At 44.3% G+C, this 22,510-nt stretch overlaps 1 protein-coding gene across 3 annotated transcripts; it reads left to right on the top strand.

Annotated features, from left to right (window-relative positions):
* Window positions 1-1,195: 1,195 nt before the first annotated feature.
* znf638 (zinc finger protein 638) lies at window positions 1,196-22,510 on the top strand. 3 transcript variants are annotated; one of them, XM_062517051.1, is made up of 27 exons: window positions 1,196-1,288; window positions 2,637-2,767; window positions 5,180-6,746; window positions 7,748-7,809; window positions 7,997-8,038; window positions 8,407-8,831; window positions 9,116-9,333; window positions 9,444-9,581; window positions 9,893-9,991; window positions 10,373-10,437; window positions 10,540-11,012; window positions 11,352-11,383; window positions 11,474-11,608; window positions 12,003-12,134; window positions 12,497-12,538; window positions 12,629-12,760; window positions 13,581-13,709; window positions 13,806-13,831; window positions 14,071-15,694; window positions 15,888-15,947; window positions 16,565-17,749; window positions 17,979-18,081; window positions 18,924-19,112; window positions 19,652-19,996; window positions 20,231-20,353; window positions 20,470-20,591; window positions 22,236-22,510. In XM_062517051.1, exons 3-27 carry the CDS (start codon window positions 5,391-5,393, stop codon window positions 22,281-22,283), a joined length of 7,305 nt encoding a protein of 2,434 aa, XP_062373035.1. In that variant the 5' UTR covers window positions 1,196-1,288; window positions 2,637-2,767; window positions 5,180-5,390; the 3' UTR covers window positions 22,284-22,510. The 3 variants fall into 3 exon arrangements, with proteins under 3 accessions (XP_062373035.1, XP_062373036.1, XP_062373034.1); XM_062517052.1 differs by lacking the exon at window positions 2,637-2,767 and having other exon boundaries at window positions 1,228-1,288; XM_062517050.1 differs by lacking the exons at window positions 1,196-1,288; window positions 2,637-2,767 and having other exon boundaries at window positions 2,807-6,746.

Here is a 22,510-nt window from a genome sequence, read left to right as displayed (position 1 = left end):
TGTCAATATAATTTACTGTGAGGACCAAATTTGTGACTAATCACTTATTTATAATGTTCAGTATGGTGAATCTGAAGCACCATGGAGAAGATGTTTGACATTAGTGTGACATTGATCTGTATGGATGCAGCTTTGTATCTCTGGTTTCAGACATGTCACGTACTGTAGGCCTAAGTTATTTCTTTGCACCTCCTGCCCACCCTGATGGTGTGGATAATGTAACATGATCCCTTAACTGTAGACCTCAGCACGCTCTCATATATCTGCACTCACATGAAAATAAAAAGGGGTCAGGATAGCAAAGGGACCCACGGCCAGTTCAGACCATCCACAGATCACACACTTAGGCTACATGATCATGATCATTCTATTGGCATTGCGCTGACTGCCTTCAGACTTGACTTGGTTTCAGGGGAGTGATATTTAATCAATTTTAACTTTGAAATCAGTACCCATAATAGCTTTCTATATCTGCATATTCACAAGGTAACAGGCGTGATAGGCCTACTGAAAGGGGAAAATCTGGAGAGGAAAAAAAAATCTGTAGGCCTCTCTTGGGGGTGATTAGGCAATAAATCAAGACGCTTGGAAGCTTACAAACAAGAATAGGCTATGTGAAAAATAAACTACTGCATCATAGGCTCCTTATTTCTAGTGGAGGATGATGATGAGTGTTTCACTCTTGGACATTTCTTCCATGTCTACAACAGTTTATGACCAAACAGATCTCTGTGATATATGAGAAGACACATTCTTAGTATGATAGCCTATCACCTTAGGCTACCCTGCTAAATCTTAGCCTGCCAGAGGGCTTGGATAGTGCACAACTATGGCATCCACAATTATACCAAATTGACCACACATACCGTAGCCTACACGTGAACTGCTAGACGAAATAGAGGCAAAACAACTTTAGGCCTATGTAATTCTGAAAATGTGTTTTAGAGGAGACTGCCGCCTCGTGGTAACGTTAACCTTACAGGATACAAAGACGTTCAGTTCCCTGCTAATTACTCTGTTATTGATGAAAACCAAACCTGGCAGAGAAAGTGTATTTCTGCTCTTCTGCGTAGTAGTCTACATTTCTAACGAATCGAGTGAAGGTATCTGGTTGAGATTGCTATTCCTGACCTGATACCACGCTCTGTACTGAACTTGTTTAGTCTACAAGGGACAGACTAGAAGGGGCGTGGTTTCATACCCGTACGCGCCGAGAAACAGCACAGCTGCTGTGTTTTGTGGACGTTTTGGGACCGACGAGGATCCCAGCTCGATCGCAATAATTACTGTAAGTGATGTTTGTGATTAATATATTGTTCTGCTGTTGATTTGTTATATTTTGGTATAAAGTACTGACACGTCGCTTTCATTAAAAACGCACAAGACACTGCAAGATGGCTGCCTAGTTTCACCCGCGCTGCTTGGAAGTTGAGCTAACATGATCAACTAGCAGCAGCTAGAAGTGCTACCAATCCAGTGTGTTAGCTCAAGGCCTCTGACTCTTCAGAAATGGAAAGAATAAACATTACAATTTGACAGTGTTCAGAAATTGGATAGGCATACAATGGCATCATAAGAGACTTCACAGCAGTCACCATTACTATGTTGCGAGAGGTTAATGTTAAGAGTATCGATTGTTATGGCTAGGAAGCTCACATTAGCTAACGTTAACTTTAGCCAACATTACGTACCGGGTCTGTGTGACTTTAACGTTGGGTTGTTTAACATTAACTTGTAATCATTTTGTTAACATCCTTTGTTTCACGCACTTCTAATCACATATACAATAGAGCTAATAAAGGCGGCGTTTGTAGGGTAAAAATATAATCCATGTATTGAGGTTATATCGCACGTCACGCTTGTGTTGGCCTTGCGCACGGAGACGCACGGTGTCAAATGAGGCCACGATACTGACTGCAGTTCGTTGTGAAACCTAATTTTAACGTCAGACATGAAAAGACTTTTGTTTAAAAACATGCATGCGTTTGACTTTTTCCGAAGTAAATAGTGTTATACTAAGTGGTGTCATATTTCGAGGAAGATATTACATATTAAAGCTGAATAGACATACAGTAGACTAGCTTTTTATTTTGTTCGTTTAGGCCTAATCCATGTGCTTAAGCCTCTGGCACGCTTTTGTATTCACATTTAAATAACGTTACAATCAAGCTGTGTGAAATCTGAAAGAGGTGCTGCAGAATCACAGAAACGGTTAGTCTAAAACCCATCAACCATCACCTGATGTGTTATTCTTGAAGGCAAAGGTAGGAGAAGCTTTAGGTTTCTAGTCATCAAATTTGTTAATCATATTTCACAGAGCAAGGAAGATTGAGATGAAAGGAAATTCGTTTGTGTCCCTATGTGGAAATGTATTTTCCCCATTTAATCTAAAACTTAACTTGAAGTAAATGCATGGGACAAAGCCAAGAAATTAAGGAAATACAAACCCATCATTTACCACCATTAACTAAACTAAAGCTTATCAGAGAATATGTGAAAGAGCCAAGTAGCCTACTTGAAATAATGATAGCTTATCCTTTAACAATAATTGCCATTTAAATGTTCTAACTTGAAATATGAAATTGTATGTGGGAACAAAATAGAGCGACTGTTTTCTGTTGTATCACTGTTCCCAGGTGGGAATCAATATCCTTGATGATCCTGCGCTTTCACAGCCAATTGGTGAGGGAAAACTCACAGTTAGAGAGTGGACACGACTGTTGGCATCCTCCCAACCATATTGTATTTGCAAGCAATAAGGTCTAAGGTAACTCCTGCATATCTTGGGAACAAACATGCATTGCTGGTGTCTTCGGACAGGATAAAGGACTGTTAGATTAGTAACATACAAAGGATTTATCATTTATTTGGTTGAAAAAGCACTGAGGTTGGTATGGCATTAAGTGTTGTGGCTCGTCTTGACAAAGTATGTCTTTACATTGTCTCATGGCTGATGCTCAAAAGGTCAGGTATACTTCCCGGAAATATAGGCTAAATATGGTTTCACCAGCTAAAAACACTATGCCTAAGAAGCATGATCTGCATGCTGTTTTGCCTCACATCGTGTAACCTTTGTAAATATTGCAGATGATTTGTCCACTGGCAACACCCACCCATGGCAATATACTCTGGGCATCTACTTGCTGGCTTGCAACCTGTGTTTGCATAAGTGGTAGCTGAAACCAGATCCCAGTCGACCTGAAAATATAGCAATCAGTTCTTTGCCCTATTTTGTCAAGAGGGTTGAAAACAGTGTACTTGTAGAAAAGGCTTTTTTTTAAAACAAATATTTGAATCAGAGTTACATATGACATACTACTACTAATATACTTAATAGTTTTTTTCAAAGCCAATTTGATAACATCTTGACTAGTTGAGGTATAATGATTGATATATTTAAACTGATACATCATGTGAAATGGCAACAGTAGTCTATAATTTAATCTTTGCATTATTTAAAAGCCAAAGAAGTAAGAACTCAACTAGTCAACACCAGTCGGGAGGTGTTCATGAAAAGGGCCTACCACACACACAGGCAGTTTAACCCCAGTGAAGGCCATACTCCTGATTATGTTAGATACAGTTCAGTATATTTTAATGCCATAGTCAACACTCAAAGCAGAATGGCTTTTTGCGCTGCCAAGAAGTGGAATTTCATCATGTCATTACACTAATCTTTCCAATAAAATTTCGGTCTCAATTTTATGTTTTTTTTTTTTTTGGATATCAGATATCTGTTTGAGTAGCTAGATCACATATTGAATCATACTGTGCAGTTTTGAATCATGCTGTGCAGTCTTGGCAATCACTGAATTGTTGCCTCATGAATCAATAATTCATCTCATTGACACGTTGATGTGAAGTCTAAAATTGTGTAACCCCCTCAGTCGATGAACTGTTAGGTTTGAGGAGAAGTATGAGCAGAATGATTTCCTTACCGAACAAGGACACAATCCTCTGATTTTATCACTGGATTTATTATATACCAATACATTGTTTTTTTCTCAATGGGATGTTTACGGCGGGAAGATAATGTATGGTGGTGTAATCTACTACTTGGACTAATGCCTTTATATTTCATGATATTTTAATAGTCAACTGAACTTGAAACAGTGGCAGTGTGTGTGTGCCCATATCATTTGGTTGAAAATTGAACAGTGTGAATGGTATCTTGGCAGTGACGGTGAACTCTTTAGTAGTGGAGTTATTCATTTGTTTGGCACTTTATGGCACAACAATACAGTGCTCAGTTCATAAAATGTCAATTAAAAACTATCCACTCCTGTTTTAATTTTCTCTTTGGCGAGTATTTTGTGTGGCTCAAAGCTAAACTACTGTTTCTGCTCTTCTAAGCAGCCATTGGTTGGTTGATGCATTGGGTTTAGGGATGCACCGATTGTGAAATTCTGGGCCGATACCAATGTTTAAAATAACACTTTGGCCGATAGCCAATGGCAATACCAATATTTTTCTATTTGTTTTTCACTTCGTTTTCAACAAGGCCGATATCAGTTTATACCAATTTTATGCCGATATATCAATGATGATATACCGGTGCATCCCTAATTGGGTTATTGTCAGTCAGTGAGCTGCCGTTGTTGTGGGTAAACGTATATATTTACATTTGGACATAATTACATCATTGTTTATCCTTTGGTGTGAGGTTTTGTCGATTTGATCTCGAAGCAGAGGGGAAAAAAAGCTACCAACAGTAACTAGAACTATTTGCATCAATCTCTGTAGCTCTGCCGTACTAGGTCCCTGTAGTCTGTCTTAGGTTAAAATTAGAGGAATAACCAAGGGACGTCCATATACCCTGGAACCTACTTTAGTACCACCTTTGCAATCTTGCAAATTTCACTGAAGGAACTTGCATGAAGTTTGTAAGATTGTTCTTGGAGCCAATGTATTATTTACTCTTCCTGTCTGTCCTGTTGTATTTTGTTTGCCTTTTGCTTGCCTGTTTTTTTCTTCTTCAGTGAAGATGTGGAAGCTCCAGTTAAATTCTGCAGAAGCTAGTGACCCGAAGCAAGAAGTTTGTGTGTTTGTGTGTGTGGAGAAAGAAAATGGGCGAAGAGAAAGCGATTCCCACGTTTTTTTGCCAGTATTTTGTTTGGATGTGAAGACAACGAGCCAGTAACCCTGTCTGTATGTTGTTTTTTTTCTCCAACTTTTTCAGCTTTGCGTTGTTGTTGGAAAGTTTTCCTGTTGCAAATTCGTTGAACGCCTTTGGGAGCTTAGGGAACCTGCCTGTCCTGCCCCCTGCCTCCCTACAGTTGGCACAGATTAAGACCCAGTTGGCTTTGCACCAGTTGAATGCACTTGCTGCCACTAACGCCACTGCGGTCCCATCGCCTGCACAGACTTTGCTCAACCTCTTGAAGGTCTCCATGTCTCACCCCATGTACAACCCTGGTGGGGGAGGCTTCTCTGGGTCCCAGAGGCCCATGGTATCCAACCAGTATGGCCTCGGGGGTCAGGCTGGTATGGACATGGGTGGCTCTCGCATTGGACCTGGTGCTGGGCCCATGTCAGGACCACCACCGGGTATGATGCCTTCAATGAGGTCACAGCAGATGGGTTTTCCATTGGGCCAACGTCCAGCACCGATGTCGCAAGACATTGAGTCATCTATAGAAATGCACCTCAGAGGAGCCCGAGAGGAAGTTCGCCTGCTCAACCGAATTATGCCCCAGCAACCAAAACCATCTGACCCACGCTTGCACGAGGATCCGAGGGAGGAAATGGGCGGTTTTCCTGGACAGAGGGGATCTGGCAGAATGGACGAACAGTCCTCTGCAGATTGGTCGCACTTCCAGCCTACCAACAAACTTTTTTCGTCCTCTGGTTTGGGTCATTCCTCCTCATCTTCCTCACTATTTCAAACCTCTGGGTTTGGAGGTGGTCCAGGTCCTGGAAGAGGAGGTGTCGAGAGCCAGCCAGGACCTCGTTCGGGTCCTCCTGATCATCGTCCTGTTCGCTACACCTCAGAGAGTGCGAGCAGCATCCTTGCAAGTTTTGGCCTTTCAAATGAGGACCTTGAACTCCTCAGCCATTATCCCGATGATCAACTCACACCTGACAATCTGCCCTTCATTTTGCGAGACATTCGCATTCGCAAGACCAAGCGGACCATGCCTGATACGGACGATCGATCACCACGCGATCAGAGAGCACAGGAACCTCGGCAGAGCAAAGTTATTGACTATGGACACTCGAGTAAATATGGCTATTCAGAGGAGCGCTCCGACTCCTATGGAAGAGATGCGCTTCCAAAAGAGTTGCCGAAATACGAACGAGACGTCGGATCTGGACCTTCTTTTGGTGGAGCTGATCTCGCACGGCGGCCCCAGGCAAGTCCAGCAATGCCCATTTCGGCGAAACCACCTCCGATGGACCATAGGAATGTCTTGGCCGGCCCGCCTCCTGAACTCAAACCGACTCCGCCCAGCACCATGCCTGGAAGAGATCCGGTACCCAAGTCTGCTCCTCCAGCGCCCAGCTGCCCAGCTGTCATGCCACCGACCCATGCTGTTGGTGCCCGCGCTGGCATGATGGTCCTGGGAGATGGCAGTGGAGGTGCCAAGCCCCCGCCGGCATGGTCTCCAGCTTTCCCTCCTCCAAGCAACCCCTCAGGCATGAAGAGGCTCCCAACGCCCACTATGATGAATGATTACTCAGCGGCTACGCCAAGAATCTTTCCTCATACATGCTCTCTGTGTAACGTAGAATGTGTCCTGATCAAGGTGAGTATCTACCATTCCTTCAGTGCCTTATTTAAAGAACTGACTGCTCGCTTGCGAAAATAAATTTGTTTGTAAAATCGTGAAAGTGGTAGTAAATTTTGTTTGAAATACTCAATCGGTTCTCCAAGAAGATAAAAAAAAAAAAAACTGTTATCAGAGAAATTGTTTTAGATATGATTATCTTGAATGGACACTTTGATCTTTGTTGGACATTTCTTAATTTTTTAAGAAGATATGTATTTTATTTTTTATTTATTTTTAAGATTCTGAGATTGAATATGAATCATCTGTGCTTTTGCAATTGTATTTGATGTTAAATACTATATAGCTCATGTGCAACAGGCAAAACAAAGACTGTACACTAAATTATGTGCCGGTGATGCACACACATATTGTTCAAGAAACCCAGTCATGAAAACATTCACCGAAGAATTCAGAATTTCCGAAGATGAAGTTGAAAAGCGAGATGGCGCAGAAGAAGCACGTTTGAAGATTGTGGACATTTCCTTAGCAGCACCCGGAGATTCTGCAAATATGAGATAGTTGAACTGTGCTTACAAGCTTTACTCTTGGCCTACGAAGAGACGGTGTTGAAGAGGACCCTATGCCCATAGACTGTGGCATCAGTGAATATTGCTCAGGAAGTAGTGTCATTAATCACAACTGTCAGTTAATCTTATGTTTAATTTATAATGCATTTCATGTTAACTAGCTGTTAACTAACTGTATGTTAACAATGTGTAATAGGATGTGTTAGCTCTAGGATGGTTACATGATGTTCTATGAGAGTCGTATGTATCCCAGTGCCTTCCATTCCAATCTAATCCAATCCTAAATTTGACAACCGAAGTGGATTATAACTGATCTAGCTAGAAATTCTATGAAAAAAAGTGGGTTTTGAACAAAAAGTGATGTGTGTTTATTATGATGTTGATGAATGCTTCGCAGTTTATCCTCAATGAATCTGATTTGGCCCAACTTCTTGTGTAATTATCTGATAGGACTGGATAGAACATCAGAACACAAATCTTCATATTGAGAGCTGCCGGCGTCTCAGGAAGCAGTAAGTTCAAAGTGACTACTTTTGGAAAGTCTGTAGAGCCTGTTAATGTTCCAGACATGTGGATGTGTGTGTGGGGTTACATGTGCAACAACAGTAGGAGTCTTGCTGAGTGTTGGTTATTTATAAGTAAGTACATTTGTAATGATTGTAATGTAATAATTGCTGATCACCTACTGTCTGTTTCCAGATATCCGGACTGGAATGTGGAAACACTTCCACCTGTCCCCAGGTAAACTTGGAACTTTTTGAACTTTTTGAACTTTTGTTTGGGTTGATTTGCATAACAATGCTGTTGCCTATTATTATTGTAGTACTCAGTGTTTCCCCTACAATGTATTCAGCAGTGGCGCAGCACCACAGCTGGATTCTCAGCACCACTGCAACATCTTCACATGATCAGTAATGTCACCACATTACTGGCCTATTTTCCACATTCTAAAAAGCACAACAGTCAACGTCATCGTTGAAATTGGGGCACTTGACAGACCCTAGCACCACTGCTGGAAAAAAATCTAGGGGAAACACTGGTACTATATTGTAACGAGATTGAGAATAGTGTGATGAGTTTCCTAACGGTTTCATGCCCCCCTATCTCAGAAATGAGTCCAAAGCTCCTGTGGAGCGCCGCAGTCCAAAGCGGCGTTCAAAATCCCGGTCTCATTCGTGGACGAGATCTCCTAGTCCAAGACGACATCATGGATCCACCGGCCGCCGGCCTCGCTCCCGTTCCCGCTCCCGAAGCCCAGCCAGGTACCGACGTTCCCGGAGTCGCTCCCGTTCACCTCGGAGGTTGTCCCGCGCGAGCCCCACCTCCCACGGCCGCCGGCGCTCCCGGAGCCCGCCGTCGCACCGCTCCCGCTCCCCTCCGTCGCGTCGCTCCAGATCCCACTCCCCGCGGAACTACGGCAGACGCTCCCCGCCTCGCTCTGGCCGCAGGGTGAGCCCGCGGAGGTCCAGCCCGCATCGCCGAGCGAGATCCAGCAGCAGCGAAAGACTGGCTAAGAAGCTCATCGAGTCGTCTGGTAAGAATCGCACCAAGAGCAGCACTGTGTCTGTTGTTATGTTGATTTGTTGATTTGCTTTGTATTTTCCTGTCTACATTGTAGTGTATGTTGTGTGTGGTGTCTTAAGTTGCTGGGACCTTGAATTTCCCCATGGGGATCAATAAAGTATCTATCTCTATCTATCTATCTATGTATTATCAAATATGTGAGATTTTTACTCTTAGCCATTGTGTAAAGCTTAAACTCAGTTACACGCAGTTCCTACCAAACTCTGCTCACACATTGCATGTAACCCCCTGCAGCCGGGCTGAACATCAAGGACAGCAGTGCGCTGGAGGCCGTGGTGAACTCTCTGGCTCCAAGTCTGCTCGCTGAGTTGGCCAAGAGGAAGAGTGCCGGCGCCTCATCCTCGACCTCCAGGGATAGCGGCCGCAAGCGGTCGCCTTCTCCTTCCCCCAAGAGGACCTCCTCCAAATCCAGCAGCTCCTCCGCAAACAAGTCCACCAGCTCCTCCATTAAGGTATGGCAGCTTTAAAGGAGAATTCTTGCAAATATATTTGTTTGTCGTTTTTGTATTTGTGTATATTATTTGATGGTCATTTATGGTTCTTTATGTATTTTACTTTTAAGAAAAAGGCTGGTCCTGGTACAGCTTGCCTGCTCCGGTTCAAAGGAGTGCCTCACAAAACTACGGACCAAGAGCTCGTAGACGTTATCCAGCCTTTTGGGAAGATCAACCATGCCTTTGTGATCAAGGCTATCGAAGAGGTATTAAAGAGAGTATTCAAGTGTATTCAACTGAGCAACAAAGTGCAGTGAATGTCTGACTGACTGAAACGTCAATTTATCAATAAACTGGCAGCTCTGTGGAGTAGACAGTGTTACACTTTTCTTTTTTCTGTTACTTTGAAGTGGTCCTTGTGACTGCACCTTGTGGCTGCACCTGCAGTGTAATCAGTCAAAGTGTGCAGAGCTTCTCTCTACCATTTATGTATGTTTTTTTACTGGCCTCAGATTGGTAAATGTGTATAATTAAAGGCCTCTCACATACCCACTCAATTTTTGTTTTCTGTCCCCAGGCCTCTGTCTGCATGGAGAGAGAGGAAGATGCCAGAGGGTTGGCCAACTTTAAGAACCTGAGGATACATGGCAGGCTGATCACCATCTGTAGGGAGGAGGTATGGGAGGATTCTATACCATAATTTCCTGACTATTAGCCGCAGCTTATACATTGATTTTGCTAAATTTCTTCAGCTATGAGGTTAATACAGGGGGTCAGTTAATATGGTGTTAACATGGTTTTGTTCCTTTTAACTGGCATGAAACACTGTCCTGCGGCCTATACACAATGCGGCTTATATGTGGGAAATTACTGTACTTTGCTTAGCCTTACCCTTAAGTCGGCACGGAAATGTTGGAAATTGACCATTCTGAAGAATATCTGGGTTCATTGAATTCAACAGAATGTTCTGTTTTATTGTTCAAAACTCCCCTGCTGAACGGTTGAAAGCGTTCAGCTTTTACCGTTCAGTTTCACTCACATACATCTCTGTGTCTAGGAGCTAACGGATCCTAGAGCACGACCTGCTGGCAGAGAGGAGAGGAAGGTTATGGTTATTAAAAAGTTAGTACTGCATTTATTTTTTTTATTAAAAAATACAAAATATCATATTTTTTCTTATTGCTCAAGACTAAGGTCCTAATATATGTGTTGTTTCTTTTAAAGGAAAGACACAGGCATGGGAAGAGCTCCTCCAGCAAGGCAGGTAGCCAAACCCCCAGGCAGAGCACTTCTCCCTTTCCCGAGAAGGATGCCTCCTCTGCTCCATAATCCTGCAGTCGGCCCTGGGAAGCCAGGCCGGTACCCTGCGAAGGCAGGCCAGGGCGCAGGAAAGGATAGCAAGACTGCAGGAAAGGCTAACCAGACCCAGGGAAAGGCTAACCAGACCCAAGGAAAGGCTAACCAGACCCAGGGAAAAGCAAGCCAAGCCCCTGGGAAGGCCAATCAGACTTCTGGAAAGGCGAACCAGACCTCGGGAAAGGCGAACCAGACCTCGGGAAAGACTGTGGGGAAAGCGGGCCAGGCGCCAGCTAAAGCTGGGCAGAATTCGGCTAAATCAGGCCAGACCGCAGCTAAGCCTCCTCAGTCCACTACAAAGAGCGGTCCAGCGTCCCAGACCGCTAAAGCTAAACCTAAAGGTAGGCCTTTACTCCTAGTCAAACTTGTCATAGTGTCTGTCTGTCTACCTGTTAAAGAGACCCTATGCAACTTTCTGCAGAAGACGATCGCTCTTTGTTTACATCTGGAAGTCTGAGACGAAGAACCACGCTTGCAATTTATATATTTAAATATAGCCTATACATGTATAAATATACACGCTAAAGCTGTCGGGGAAGCTCTGCAGAGAAAATGCAAGCATAAAACGAGCGAAAACGAACAACGAAACCGAAACCAGAGATGAAATCCCCAATCCTGCATAGTTCCTCTTTAATCGCTATCAAAATGTGATGTTGATTTCTTGTTTTTTTTAAACATAGAAACAGCAGCTGTGAAGAAAGTTGTCAAAAGGGTAAGCCAGTTTGAATCTTTCAAATTATTATTAAATGTTTTAAGTGTATGGATAAAGCTGATTTTAGAGTGCCATTGTCTCTGCTCTCAGGAAATCCCATGGAGGAAGAATGTGATCACAATATCTGGTATTCCTGCTAGTGGGGTAACAGAAGAGCAGCTGGTGGACTTGGCTAAACCATATGGCTGCAAAACTGTCCCTATCATTGCTGTCAACCAGGGAAAGGTACACACACACACACACACACACACACAAGCAAACAAACCAAGAGTCATTCTGTGGAACTCGTCCAGGTGGTTTTAAACCGAACGGTTCACTGTTGTTGTGAACAGAACAGAACACCCTCTGTTTGCTTTGCTCTATATTTACATTTGATATGCATGAACTTGTTTTATGATTATTTATACATTGGTTATTACTGCACCTTAAATGTGGTACTAGGCATAGTTGCCATACATGGTCATATGATATGCATTATATACACAGATTACACACACATATGTATAAATATATATATATATATATATATATATATATTTATTTACCACAGAGCTTGTGGAATGTGATGCCTTAGCTCTTAATCAGACAGTCCTGTTATTGTTGTTTTGTTGCAACTCAGGCGTTTATTGAGATGCCCTCTATGGAGGCTGCTGAGGCCATGGTGAAGGCATATTCTGAGACGCCTGCAAAAATTGAGGACGCCCAGCTGACCGTCTCAATGATGACCACACCCATCGACCTGAAATACACGGTGTGTATGAATAGCTTCTCCTGTTGTAAAAACACCTGAGCTGACACTCTCTTGGATTCCATATATACAGTATATGGCTTGTCTCTGATTAATGATTAAATCAAATGAAATAGTCTGTTTTGGGGGTTGTCTCATAGTTGGCCCTCTGGTACACCTGTAGTAAATTTAGTTGACATGAAATCAGGTCAACCTAATTCACATTTACAACCACCTGTGTTACATAACTGGCCAGATCAAAATCACACAAGTGTGACTGACTTGATGCTATACTCCTATGAACAAATGTTCACTTAATTTGTTTTGAGCAGTGTATATGACTTAAAGCACAGTCTCTGAATAGTCTGATTATGCCTTTGTTACAGGAATCAGTATTCAGAGTTCTGATGGGCATGGCAAAAACTGAGGTAAGTGTTGTAAAGAACAAAATAGTCATGGACACGTACACATACATGCAAGTTGCCGTTTTAAAAACTTTTCTTATTTCTCTGTCACAGGAAATCGCCACGCTGCCCGAGCGTCTCCTCATAGTCTCAAACGTGCCTGTCGCCACCTCGGCTAGCTCAGAGATCTTGGAGCTCGTCAAGCGCTTTGGTGCCTACAAACAGGCTCTGCCTCTCAACAAAAGGGTATGCGTACAGGATTTACACGTCATGCTCTGCTCCACTCAGTGTTTCCCAAAACCAAATATGATGTCCTTAAATGGCATGTTTTGTTGACACGGCAAATATATTTAGTTTACTGTAATAGAGATGAAATCAGAGAACTTTGACATATTTAGCTTGATGATGAATCCTGATACAATGATACAAATTGATTCATTGTTTGCACTGCACTACCAAAACAGCTGCCGATTGATTTAGCAATTGTCAACAATCGTCACAGCCCTATTTCCAAGCCAACATATTTCATTCAGACACTTACACGCTCACTTAAATGCCAATGCAATTTAGTTAGCTCCAGAGAGCTTCTGAGAAGATGGGTGTACAAATAGTTTATTGGCAAGTCATCTTTAGAAAGTGTTGTGCAAGAGAGTTATGTACAGCTTCAGATCAACTTGGCACACAAGCTTGTAATTACTTCACACTCCGTAGTCTTATGCAACACACACGCAATAATAAGCAAAATGCTCTTCCACAACTGCCGCAAATATGGCTGCTACTGGTAGTAGTTGTAACAAATAGCACCCTGCTATTACCAGTGCGGTAACTGTTGTAATCACTTTAGCTAAACTTGCTTTGCAGTGTTTGAAATGACTTTGCTTTATAACTAGCAAATTGCCATTGCCCTGTCAGTTGGTCAACAGTTAACAGGACACATGTACTGATAAGATTTGTGTTATAAGGTATGTCTTATAATGGTTGTCTACACACCAGTGAACTGCACACCACAACTCTCAGTATTCCTGATTTCTGAATGCTCACTCTTATCCTTGTGTCTTGTGTCTAGATTATATTTGAGATGGATACCCCTGCCATTGCCAGAGCTGTTCACAACCGCTTCAAGAAGTTTCCCTGTATCATCCAGAACAATCCCCTGAACTTCACCCTGGCTAAACCCCTGAAGCCTGCAGAGGACGTATGTGTTCTTTCTCCTTCAGTATCTGTGTCCGCTTTGCTCGTGCTGGTCTAAGCCAAAAAACTCACATTACATTATATTGTCTTCATCTTACAGGTCAAAAAGAAGAAAGGCGCTAACAGGTGAGCTAAAATAAATAGATAATAATGAAAAAAGTCAGTTTTATAACCTTCTATCCAGTTATATTGTGGTAGGGTGACATTTTATTTTAACCAGTTCTTGCATCTATAAACAAGCTGCACTCTAAGGTGTTTGAGGCTGCATCCATTCCCACACTTCATTGCTAATGTGAAGTAATAATTAACAAATAACTAACTAAACAAACAAACACGCTAACAACAACTGCTGTGTTAATTTACAGTAACAAAGCAGGAGCTAAGCCTGCTGAGGCGAGCAAGAAAGCTGCACCTACTGCCACCGCTACCGCTACAGCAACAGCTACAGCCACAGCCGCAGCTGCAGCTGCAGCTATAGCTACAGCAGCTGAAGATGAGGCCAAACAGCCCAAGACTCCAGCTGCTACAGCTGATGCCGTTCCTTTAGAGGCAGCATCCAGCGCTCCCACAACAGCTCCTCCCTGTGACGATGCCCAATCAGTGACCCCTGAGGCCACTGCAAGCCTGCCCCCTAGTGATGCTACCCCTGATCCTACCACCACCACAACGGTCCCTCCCAGTGATGACAGTTTGGCAGTGACCGTGACCCCTGACAGTTCAGCAGTGGCTGCGTCCCCTGACGGTTTGGCAGTGACCCCTAACATCTCCGAAGCAAAAGAACCCCCGTGTGAGGCACCAGCTGAAGTGACCCCTGATGTCACTGCCACACCATCCACGGAGAGAGTGTCCACTCCTCCCGCCGTTGTTACGGACTCGCAGCCAGATCCCACACCGGCTCAAGAAACCCCGCCCATAGCCGAGAAGGCAGAAGAGGCCTCGGCCGAGAATGCAGGCATCCCTGAGACTGCCGAGACTGACACCCAAGAGGAAAACCTTCCCAAGGACACCGCCGCCGCTGAAGAGTCTGCAGTGGAAGCCTCACAGATCGAGGAGGATGCTCCCGCGACCGCGTCAGGCACAAAGGACGTTGAGTCACGGCAAGACAATCAGGAGGACACAGAGACCTCTCCCGGCGCCGAGCCCATGGAAGTGCCTATGCAACAGAGTGAGCCGAAGGAGGAGAATGCAGGGGTGGAACAGGATGCTGTTGCTAACAGCAACAGTGCAGAGATTACCAAGGCTGCGGCCTCCCCTTCCGTAGCCATGGAGACGCCAAAAATCTCGACCGAAGAAGCAGAACAGGTTAGCGAGGACAAACAGGATGACTGCGTTGAACCGCAGCCAAGCAAAGACAAAGAGTTGGCTAATTCAGAAGAGCCCCCATGTGAGTCGTCCAGCTCTTCCAATCCACCACCACCACCAGCTTCAAGCGAAGAATGCAGCGCTCCCCCAGGGGAAAAACCAGCGGCCACGGCGGCGGCACTGAACCCGGCGCCACCTGACGGCGGGCCGGTGTTGGACTTCCCTCCGGTCACCCAGGAGATCCTGCGAGCCCTGGAGGCGGCCGTGCACCAGTGCCGCATGCAGTCGTCCCTGAGGCGGGCCGAGGAGGAGGCCCGACAGAAGCAAGCCGAGGCCGAGAAGAAGAACCCCGCCGCCGGTAATAAGCCAGCCACCCCGAGCAAGACGCCGGCCACCCCGAGCAAAGCCGCCGCCAAACCCAGTCCGCAGGAGAAGAAAGCGCCGGGGACGGACGTCAAGAAAGCCAACGCTTCTTCCGCGGTAGGTGGAGGTAACGGTCGCGGACGGAAAGACTCCAGTCCAGAGAGAGATTCCCGGCACAGGAGCAGGAGCCGCGCAGGGTCGGACGAAGAGCAGCTGCCGACGTCCCGGAGAGGAGGATCGTCCAGCTCCTCGTCCTCACGAAGAAGCAGACAGGACAGCAGCCCTGCCACCAAGAAAGGACGTGAAGACGACAGTAAGCACAAGGTGAGGGTTTGAAAACTGTACTTTTTTTATTTTTTATATAAAGCAATAAGCATTAGTAATCATTCACAGGCTTAAAATGGTTCATAACCAAACCAATCAAACAAATATCATAGATTTCCGAAAGCTGATATGATATGACAAGTTCTTTCATTTGAAGCTCGACTCTCATGAAGGTTCTTCCGTTGCTTCACAGAGCCACGGCACCAGCAGAAGCACACGCTCATCGAGCAGCTCCAAAGACAAGAAGGAACAGGTGAGGATTGGATATTGATTACTGACTTTATTACTGTTTATTGACTACTAATTAAGACTAACAGACTTAAAACACCTTAAGCCTACCTTACACTGACAAGATTTGGGGAAGATTCTTGAAAGATTGTAGTCTTTTAACTAATGCCCCCTCATTCACGCTTTACTCAAAAGACTGCAATCTTTCAAGAATCTTTCTCAAATCTTGTCAGTGTAAGGTAGGCTTTAGTGTATACTGAACTGTGTGCTGAATCTGCCTGATCGTCAAACATGAACTTTGTGAATAAAGGATAGCACTCTCTCAATTCTTTTCAAGAGGATCGCACTCTCAGTTTGCCCCACGATTAAAAAACGTTTTTTAAATGAATTGAGTGCTATCCCTTATTCACAAAGTTTGTTATTGACTATTAACAACATACAGGAGAGATGATGAAAGGTATTATGACTGTAAAGGTATGGGTACATATTCCTAGGCATCCAAGCCAGTTTCATGCATGCAAAGTTGACTGGTTATACAGGATTCTGTTAAAGTTCGTATTAATAGCTGCTGAGTTATGAAATGAAAAGCGTTTTGTAGACTTGTCTTTTATAAGTAAGTGTGGGAATCTTGTGCCCCTTCAGGTTGCTGTTGAACAGCAAGAACAGCAACAGGAGGAGGAAGAGGAGGATGACTTTTTCCCATTCAACATGGATGAGTTTGTTACTGTGGACGAGGTCTGCGACGATGCTGAGGAAGAGCCAGCCGAAGTTCCCGAGGAAACCTCAAAGAGAAAGAGATCTGACTCCCCCCAGCCTGTCGAATCCTCCCAACCTCCGAAGAAGCCGGCTACAGCCTCTCTCAAGGCTCCAAAGACCTCCACCCCAGCCAGCAAAGGAAAACAGGCGAAGAAAGCCACTCCCAGAACGTCGTCACGCAGAACTCGGTCCAGCGCTGCCACGGAGTCGAAAGACGACGTGGAGGATGTGTCGGAGACAGAGCTCCAATCCGACGACTCAAAGCCGAATGCCGACGAAGCGGACGAGCCGAAGAAAGACCTTCCCAAGACCGACACAGCTGCTGCTGCTGCTGCTGCTGTTGTTGGTGCAGAAGACCAACAGGGGGCGGTAGAGGATGCCAAAGTGGCTGAGGTAACTGCAGAAACCGCTGCAAACTCTGACTCCTCAGAGCAAAATCAAACACAAGAGGTCAAAGTTGAGGTAAAGATCGAGGAAACTTCCCCTGTCCGGCCAGTGACGAAGCTGGAAGAGAGTCACGTAGCTATAGAGAATGTGAAGACGGAGCCCTCTACCTTACTGCTGTCAGAAGAAACTGAGGTTGCTGTGAAAGGCCCCGATGCAGTGAAGGTGGAGGAGTCCGCAGACACTGAATCGGCTGTTGCGAAGACCGATACCCAGACCTCCAAGGAAGAGATCTCGGAGGCTGCGAACCAAGAGGAGAAGAGCGACCTCTCCGTCGCAGGCCATCCCAACCCAAACCTGCTGGTCACGCTGGACGAGGTCAGCGAGGGCGAGGAAGACTTCCCCAACGACGGCGAAGACGACGCCGAGGAGGAAGAGCGCCTGAAGAGGCAGGCCGGGGAGGATCCCGAGGGGCTGGTGACGGTCGACGAGGTCGGAGGGGAGGACGAAGGAGAGAACCTGGACGAGCAGTTCAGAGACATGCAAGCTCTAGTCACCTTGGATGAAATTGTGGCGGATGAGGAAGAGGAGGAGGAGGAGGACGGAGAAAGTGAACAACCAGCACTTTGTTCAGACACCGTCCATGATGACCAAGAGGATGAATCAGGGGATGCTTTCAATCCTGAGGTTAGTAGTTTTACTGAACTGCTAAATGATGGGTCTTATCATTGTCCTTTTACACATAAAATGGAATGCTTTGCCCTTTTTGAACACTTATTTATCTTATTTATTTACTTACTTATTTGCTGTGGCAAAGGTTTGGATCTGAGATCTCATTTAGATAATAAGGGTAGCATGCTGTTCTGCATTTACCTTTTGACTCTTTGATTCATTGCTCACCTTGGTCCCCTCGCAGACGCTGGTGACGCTGGACGAGGCACACGGAGACGACGACGAGATGGAGGAAAAGCCCAAGAAGGACGCGGAGGAGGACACCGCGGTGCCTTCAGACAGCATGGGTGAGTACAGGTAGAGCATGCAGAGTCATCAGGAATACTGCCCTCTATCCCATAAGCTTGAAAAGTGCTTTCAGAGATTACAATACTTTAGATTTATTTATAGGAATTTTCTTGACATTACCACCGAAGTGTAAGGCTACTTTAGAATAGAATAGAATATATACTTTTTTGATCCAGTGAGGGAAATTCAGTTCTCTGCATTTAACCCAATTTAACCGAACTTTGAACCTGGTCAGTGGTTTGAAAATAGCTATTTATTTTGACCTGGCCCCATTCCTGCTGCTACAGTATAATATACTACAGCAGGCCTCATTCAGAGGCAGAGGAGCTGCATGGTCATCTGCACTCGATTGCTTTTCCTCGGCCAACAGCTGTTGTGTCTCACTAGACTGAAATTAAATTGAATGGTCTGAAACTGAATTGTGAGAACTGAAAATGGAGGTGCATAGAGAGTGGGATTTTCAGTGTGGATCTTTTATGTATCAGAGCAAATTAAGATATTACATTCAGTTTCAAGTTTAGGGGATTCAGTTACAAACTTGTGAATTCAATTTCCAAATATACTATTCAACTTACAGTTTCAATACAATTGCTCAAATTCATCCATTCAAATGCTAATGCAAAATATTTAGATTCAGTTTTAAATGGCACAATAATCACTTCATAAACTTGCCTCTAAGCACTGTTATGGTGGCATAACCTAGATATTCAGTATTATCTCACAAAACTGCTGAATTTTGTTCAGAAAAAGAAGTGTAACTGAACTGCCTAGCAACAGCAACATTGAAAAGCCTGCGTTCAAAAGTCTGTTATTCAAAAGCATGTGTTCAATCTGAATCCAGCTGAGCCTCCGGTGTCCCCCGGGATTGACGAGGTGGCGAGGATGAACTTTGTCACTGTTGATGAGGTGGGAGAGGAGGAGGAGGAGCAGCCGGCACAGCAACCAGCTCCTGAGGAAGAGGAGCCGGCAAAGGAGGCAGTCAGCACTCCAAGGAAAGGCAGAGCCAAGAGGAGACAGCGACAGGCCGCAGGTGACGTTTCGTCTGAATAATCCACCTTCAGATTCTCATCCTCATTAGATTACGGACTGACCTGTGTACATGTGATCAGAGACTTTCTAACGAGGAGACACAGCACTCCATATGCTCCATAGTAACAGCTGCCTGATAACTGCCCAAAGGGTGTTACCAAGATGGCTGCCGAGTGGGCTAGCAGTTTTGTTGTTGTTTGTCGTTTGTCGTTTGTCGTTGGGCCTCGATCCTCACTGATCTACATAAAGAAAGATAGAAGAAGGGATAGACTATCCCTTTTTGCCGCCCCATCATTCTTTATGTCAGTGAGGATCGAGGCCCGAGGAGCGAGGGAGGAGGTATAAACGCTGCATGAGAGGCACCTTATGTCCTGTCTGTTTGCGCACTCGATGTCTAAAACAAAATGTTTTCATAAAATGCCTAGCATCATCCCCAAAACATTGCCCTCATGGGTACAGTGGCACAGGTGCACATTTAGGTACTCTCTCTTTAGATAAAAACCTTCAACTGTGAACTCATTTTGCCACCTTGTTATTTAGTGAGGAAGTCAACGCGTGGCAGGAGGGGTGTGAAGCCTAGCGAGGAGGTGGAGGAGGAGGAAGAGGAGGAGGAGGAGGAACCGCAAGAGAAGACCTCTACTCTCCCCCAAACTGAAGAGGCACCCGCAGCCTTGGCACAGCCTGAGGACAAGGAACCCAAACCTGCTTCGTTGTCCTGTGAGACCCAGAATACAGAAACCTCATCCAAAGGGTCGAAAGAGGACGGGACGTCTCCTGGGCAAGAGGCCAAGGGTGGCCTTGACGATGTAAAGGAACAGGATGCCAGGAAACCAGAAATGCCTGTTACCAAGGAGGACAAGGCAGATGTTAGAGCTCCCACCAAGGGTAAGGCATCATTTTTTTTCTTCAGCATCCTTTATGACAAGCAGGTGTGTTGAGAAGTAAGTCCGAAACAGGTTGGCACACTGAACACTAGATTGTTATCAAGGTCGTAGAAGATTTCAGTCAGGTAATATACCGTACTGGCCACCAGGAGGATGGGGAGTGCCTTTGAATATGGCGACGTCGGTGCTTGCTGTTCAGGTTGGAACTCACTAGATTTTTGTGATCTTCATGCAGTGGAGTCCAAGCAGAGGAGGGAAGAGGAGGCGGAAACGGAACCAGAGGCCAAGAGACCCCGTTCGACATCTCCCTCGAGCGCAGACTTCACCATGCCTCCTTTCAAGCCTGACACCCCAGTTGGTATGAACCCCCCCCCCTCAAAAAACAAAACAAAAACAAAACCACATAAAACGTATTTGCGCTGTGTTTGTGCCTCTGTGTATTTGCCTCAGTGTTGACTGTTTTTTTTTCTGCAGGGGTGGACTTTGTGGTGCCTAAAACGGGATTCTTCTGTAAGCTGTGCTCGCTGTTTTATGGCAGCGAGGACACGGCCAAGAGGAGCCACTGCAGCAGCCTGCGTCACTACCAGAACATGGAGGTACTTCGCCAGCTCTTCCATTTAGATTCCCTTTTACACTAATGAAAATTGATGACCGTTGACCGCAACGTAGGGTAGGGCCAAGCTACTGAAAAGTTGTTGTTATGCTGCGCTAGTTAGGTGATAACTTTCCCCCTTAATATGTATTATTGCATTGTTATTCTTATGTCATAACAAACTCTCAGTAAACATATATAACAAGTAACAAGTCAATACACCCTCTATATGGCTATGGTTATGGCTCTTTGGCAGATGCCTTTGTCCAAAGCGACATACAAATAAAAACAATACAATATTTAATTTAACAGTGAACACTTTCAAAAAGTATATAATCAACAGGGAAGTGAAAATATCCCAAGGTATTAAAGTGTACCCCCCCCCCATTTCATTCATTATCATATCAGCTATACACTGGATAAATAATCAGTTTGCTTTTCAATTGATAAAAACTGAAATTGTATTGACTAGTATAAATACAATCACAATACAAAACAGAAAAAACATACGTAAAGAATAATGGACGACATTGCATTTGGGTATCAGAAAAAGGTCATGAGGTTGTGATGCGACCACAACGTGAAGTGAAATTTCACCTTGAACTGCATTATTTTTCTCATACCCGAATGCTGTGGAGTCCTAGTTCTTCTTTCAGCTTCACATGACTAATTTCTCAACTCACAGGAAAAACTGCCATTACTATATCTAAACGGATGGTTGCTACGGCCGAAGGCCAGTTGTTAGTTCCATCTCTCACGTTGGCAAGTTAGCATATCCCAAGAGTCTTAGTTTTGTAAAATTACCGCTTTACCTCATCCAAATGCAGCGTAAATGAGCTCATATGTCATATGTCACAATGACGCTATGCTCTGGACATGTCAGACCGCTAATTTGTAGCTCTGTTGCAATGTGACAGTTAATTTAAACTTGTCAAGGAGTTTGATGAATTGATATACAAGCATAATGCGGCCATAAAACTGGAACTACTTCGGAAGTCCGCAAATATGTGGAAATTTATTGATCATGTAAAGAGTGCGTCACAATAGGAAATTCAACCAGTGGCCAATGAAGTCCAGAAAAACATTATATTATATTGTATTATATTATATTTGTTTTGTATAATATGCACAGACCTTTCCATCTTATTTTAGATATGGAGATCACAGTATCAGGTCATGTATGCTTAGTGAGACGATCTAATTAGACTTTAGTACTACAGTAACTAATTTGACTCACCACATTTATACCTGACTTGTACAGACTATAACAAGAAAACCAATAACCAAAAAAAACAACAACAAAAAAAACTTGAGCATAGTTTGATTGCATGCAAAATAAATCGCTTTCACTTATGGTCATTCTCGGCTGCAAAGTTAGCTTGGGCAATAAGTCGACCCGGGTTTGAGTCTGACCCGGGTAATTTCCCGATCCCACCCCATCTTTCTCTCCCACTCACTTCCTGCCCGTTCCTAAACGGTCTCCACCGTCCCTTCCCAATGAAGGCAGAAAGCCCCTCAAAACTGTGTGCTAAACATGCATTAGTATGGTAAATAATCAGGTAATCTATAGTGCCATTGTGATTTTAGTCTGTGGCAGCTCCTATTAATTAACTCTCTGTTTTGTTTTGTTTTTGTCTCGCCCTCCAAGAAATATTACCAGAAACTGAAATCTCAACAGAAGACGAGCAACTCCTAACAGACCTCCCGTCCCGGGTCAACGTCCGAATGATCATCATTGGCCCACTGTTAGCAGCCTTTTACCGCCATCAATTTGTCTATCAGTTTTGTGGGTCCAATACTATTTTGATGTACATTTCATTTATTTTAAAAAAATTAAATACCACTGTTAAATATAAATGGTTATGTGAGACTAATGACATGAATGGAGATGTCTAATGAAATAAAATGTTTTATTTAGACCTC

This window comes from Sardina pilchardus, chromosome 16, assembly GCF_963854185.1.
Source record: "Sardina pilchardus chromosome 16, fSarPil1.1, whole genome shotgun sequence".
NCBI classification, from domain to species: domain Eukaryota; kingdom Metazoa; phylum Chordata; class Actinopteri; order Clupeiformes; family Clupeidae; genus Sardina; species Sardina pilchardus.
This window is presented reverse-complemented; position numbering and strand designations above follow the sequence as displayed.

What these genes read in the sequence shown, in the direction of transcription:
- znf638 (XM_062517050.1), top strand. Translation starts at nt 5,151, where the DNA reads ATGTTGTTTTTTTTCTCCAACTTTTTCAGCTTTGCGTTGTTGTTGGAA. An exon ending in AAGACGACAGTAAGCACAAG is followed by an intron (nt 15,695 to 15,887) that starts GTGAGGGTTTGA and finishes GTTGCTTCACAG; the next exon opens with AGCCACGGCACCAGCAGAAG. An exon ending in GGGATGCTTTCAATCCTGAG is followed by an intron (nt 17,750 to 17,978) that starts GTTAGTAGTTTT and finishes GTCCCCTCGCAG; the next exon opens with ACGCTGGTGACGCTGGACGA.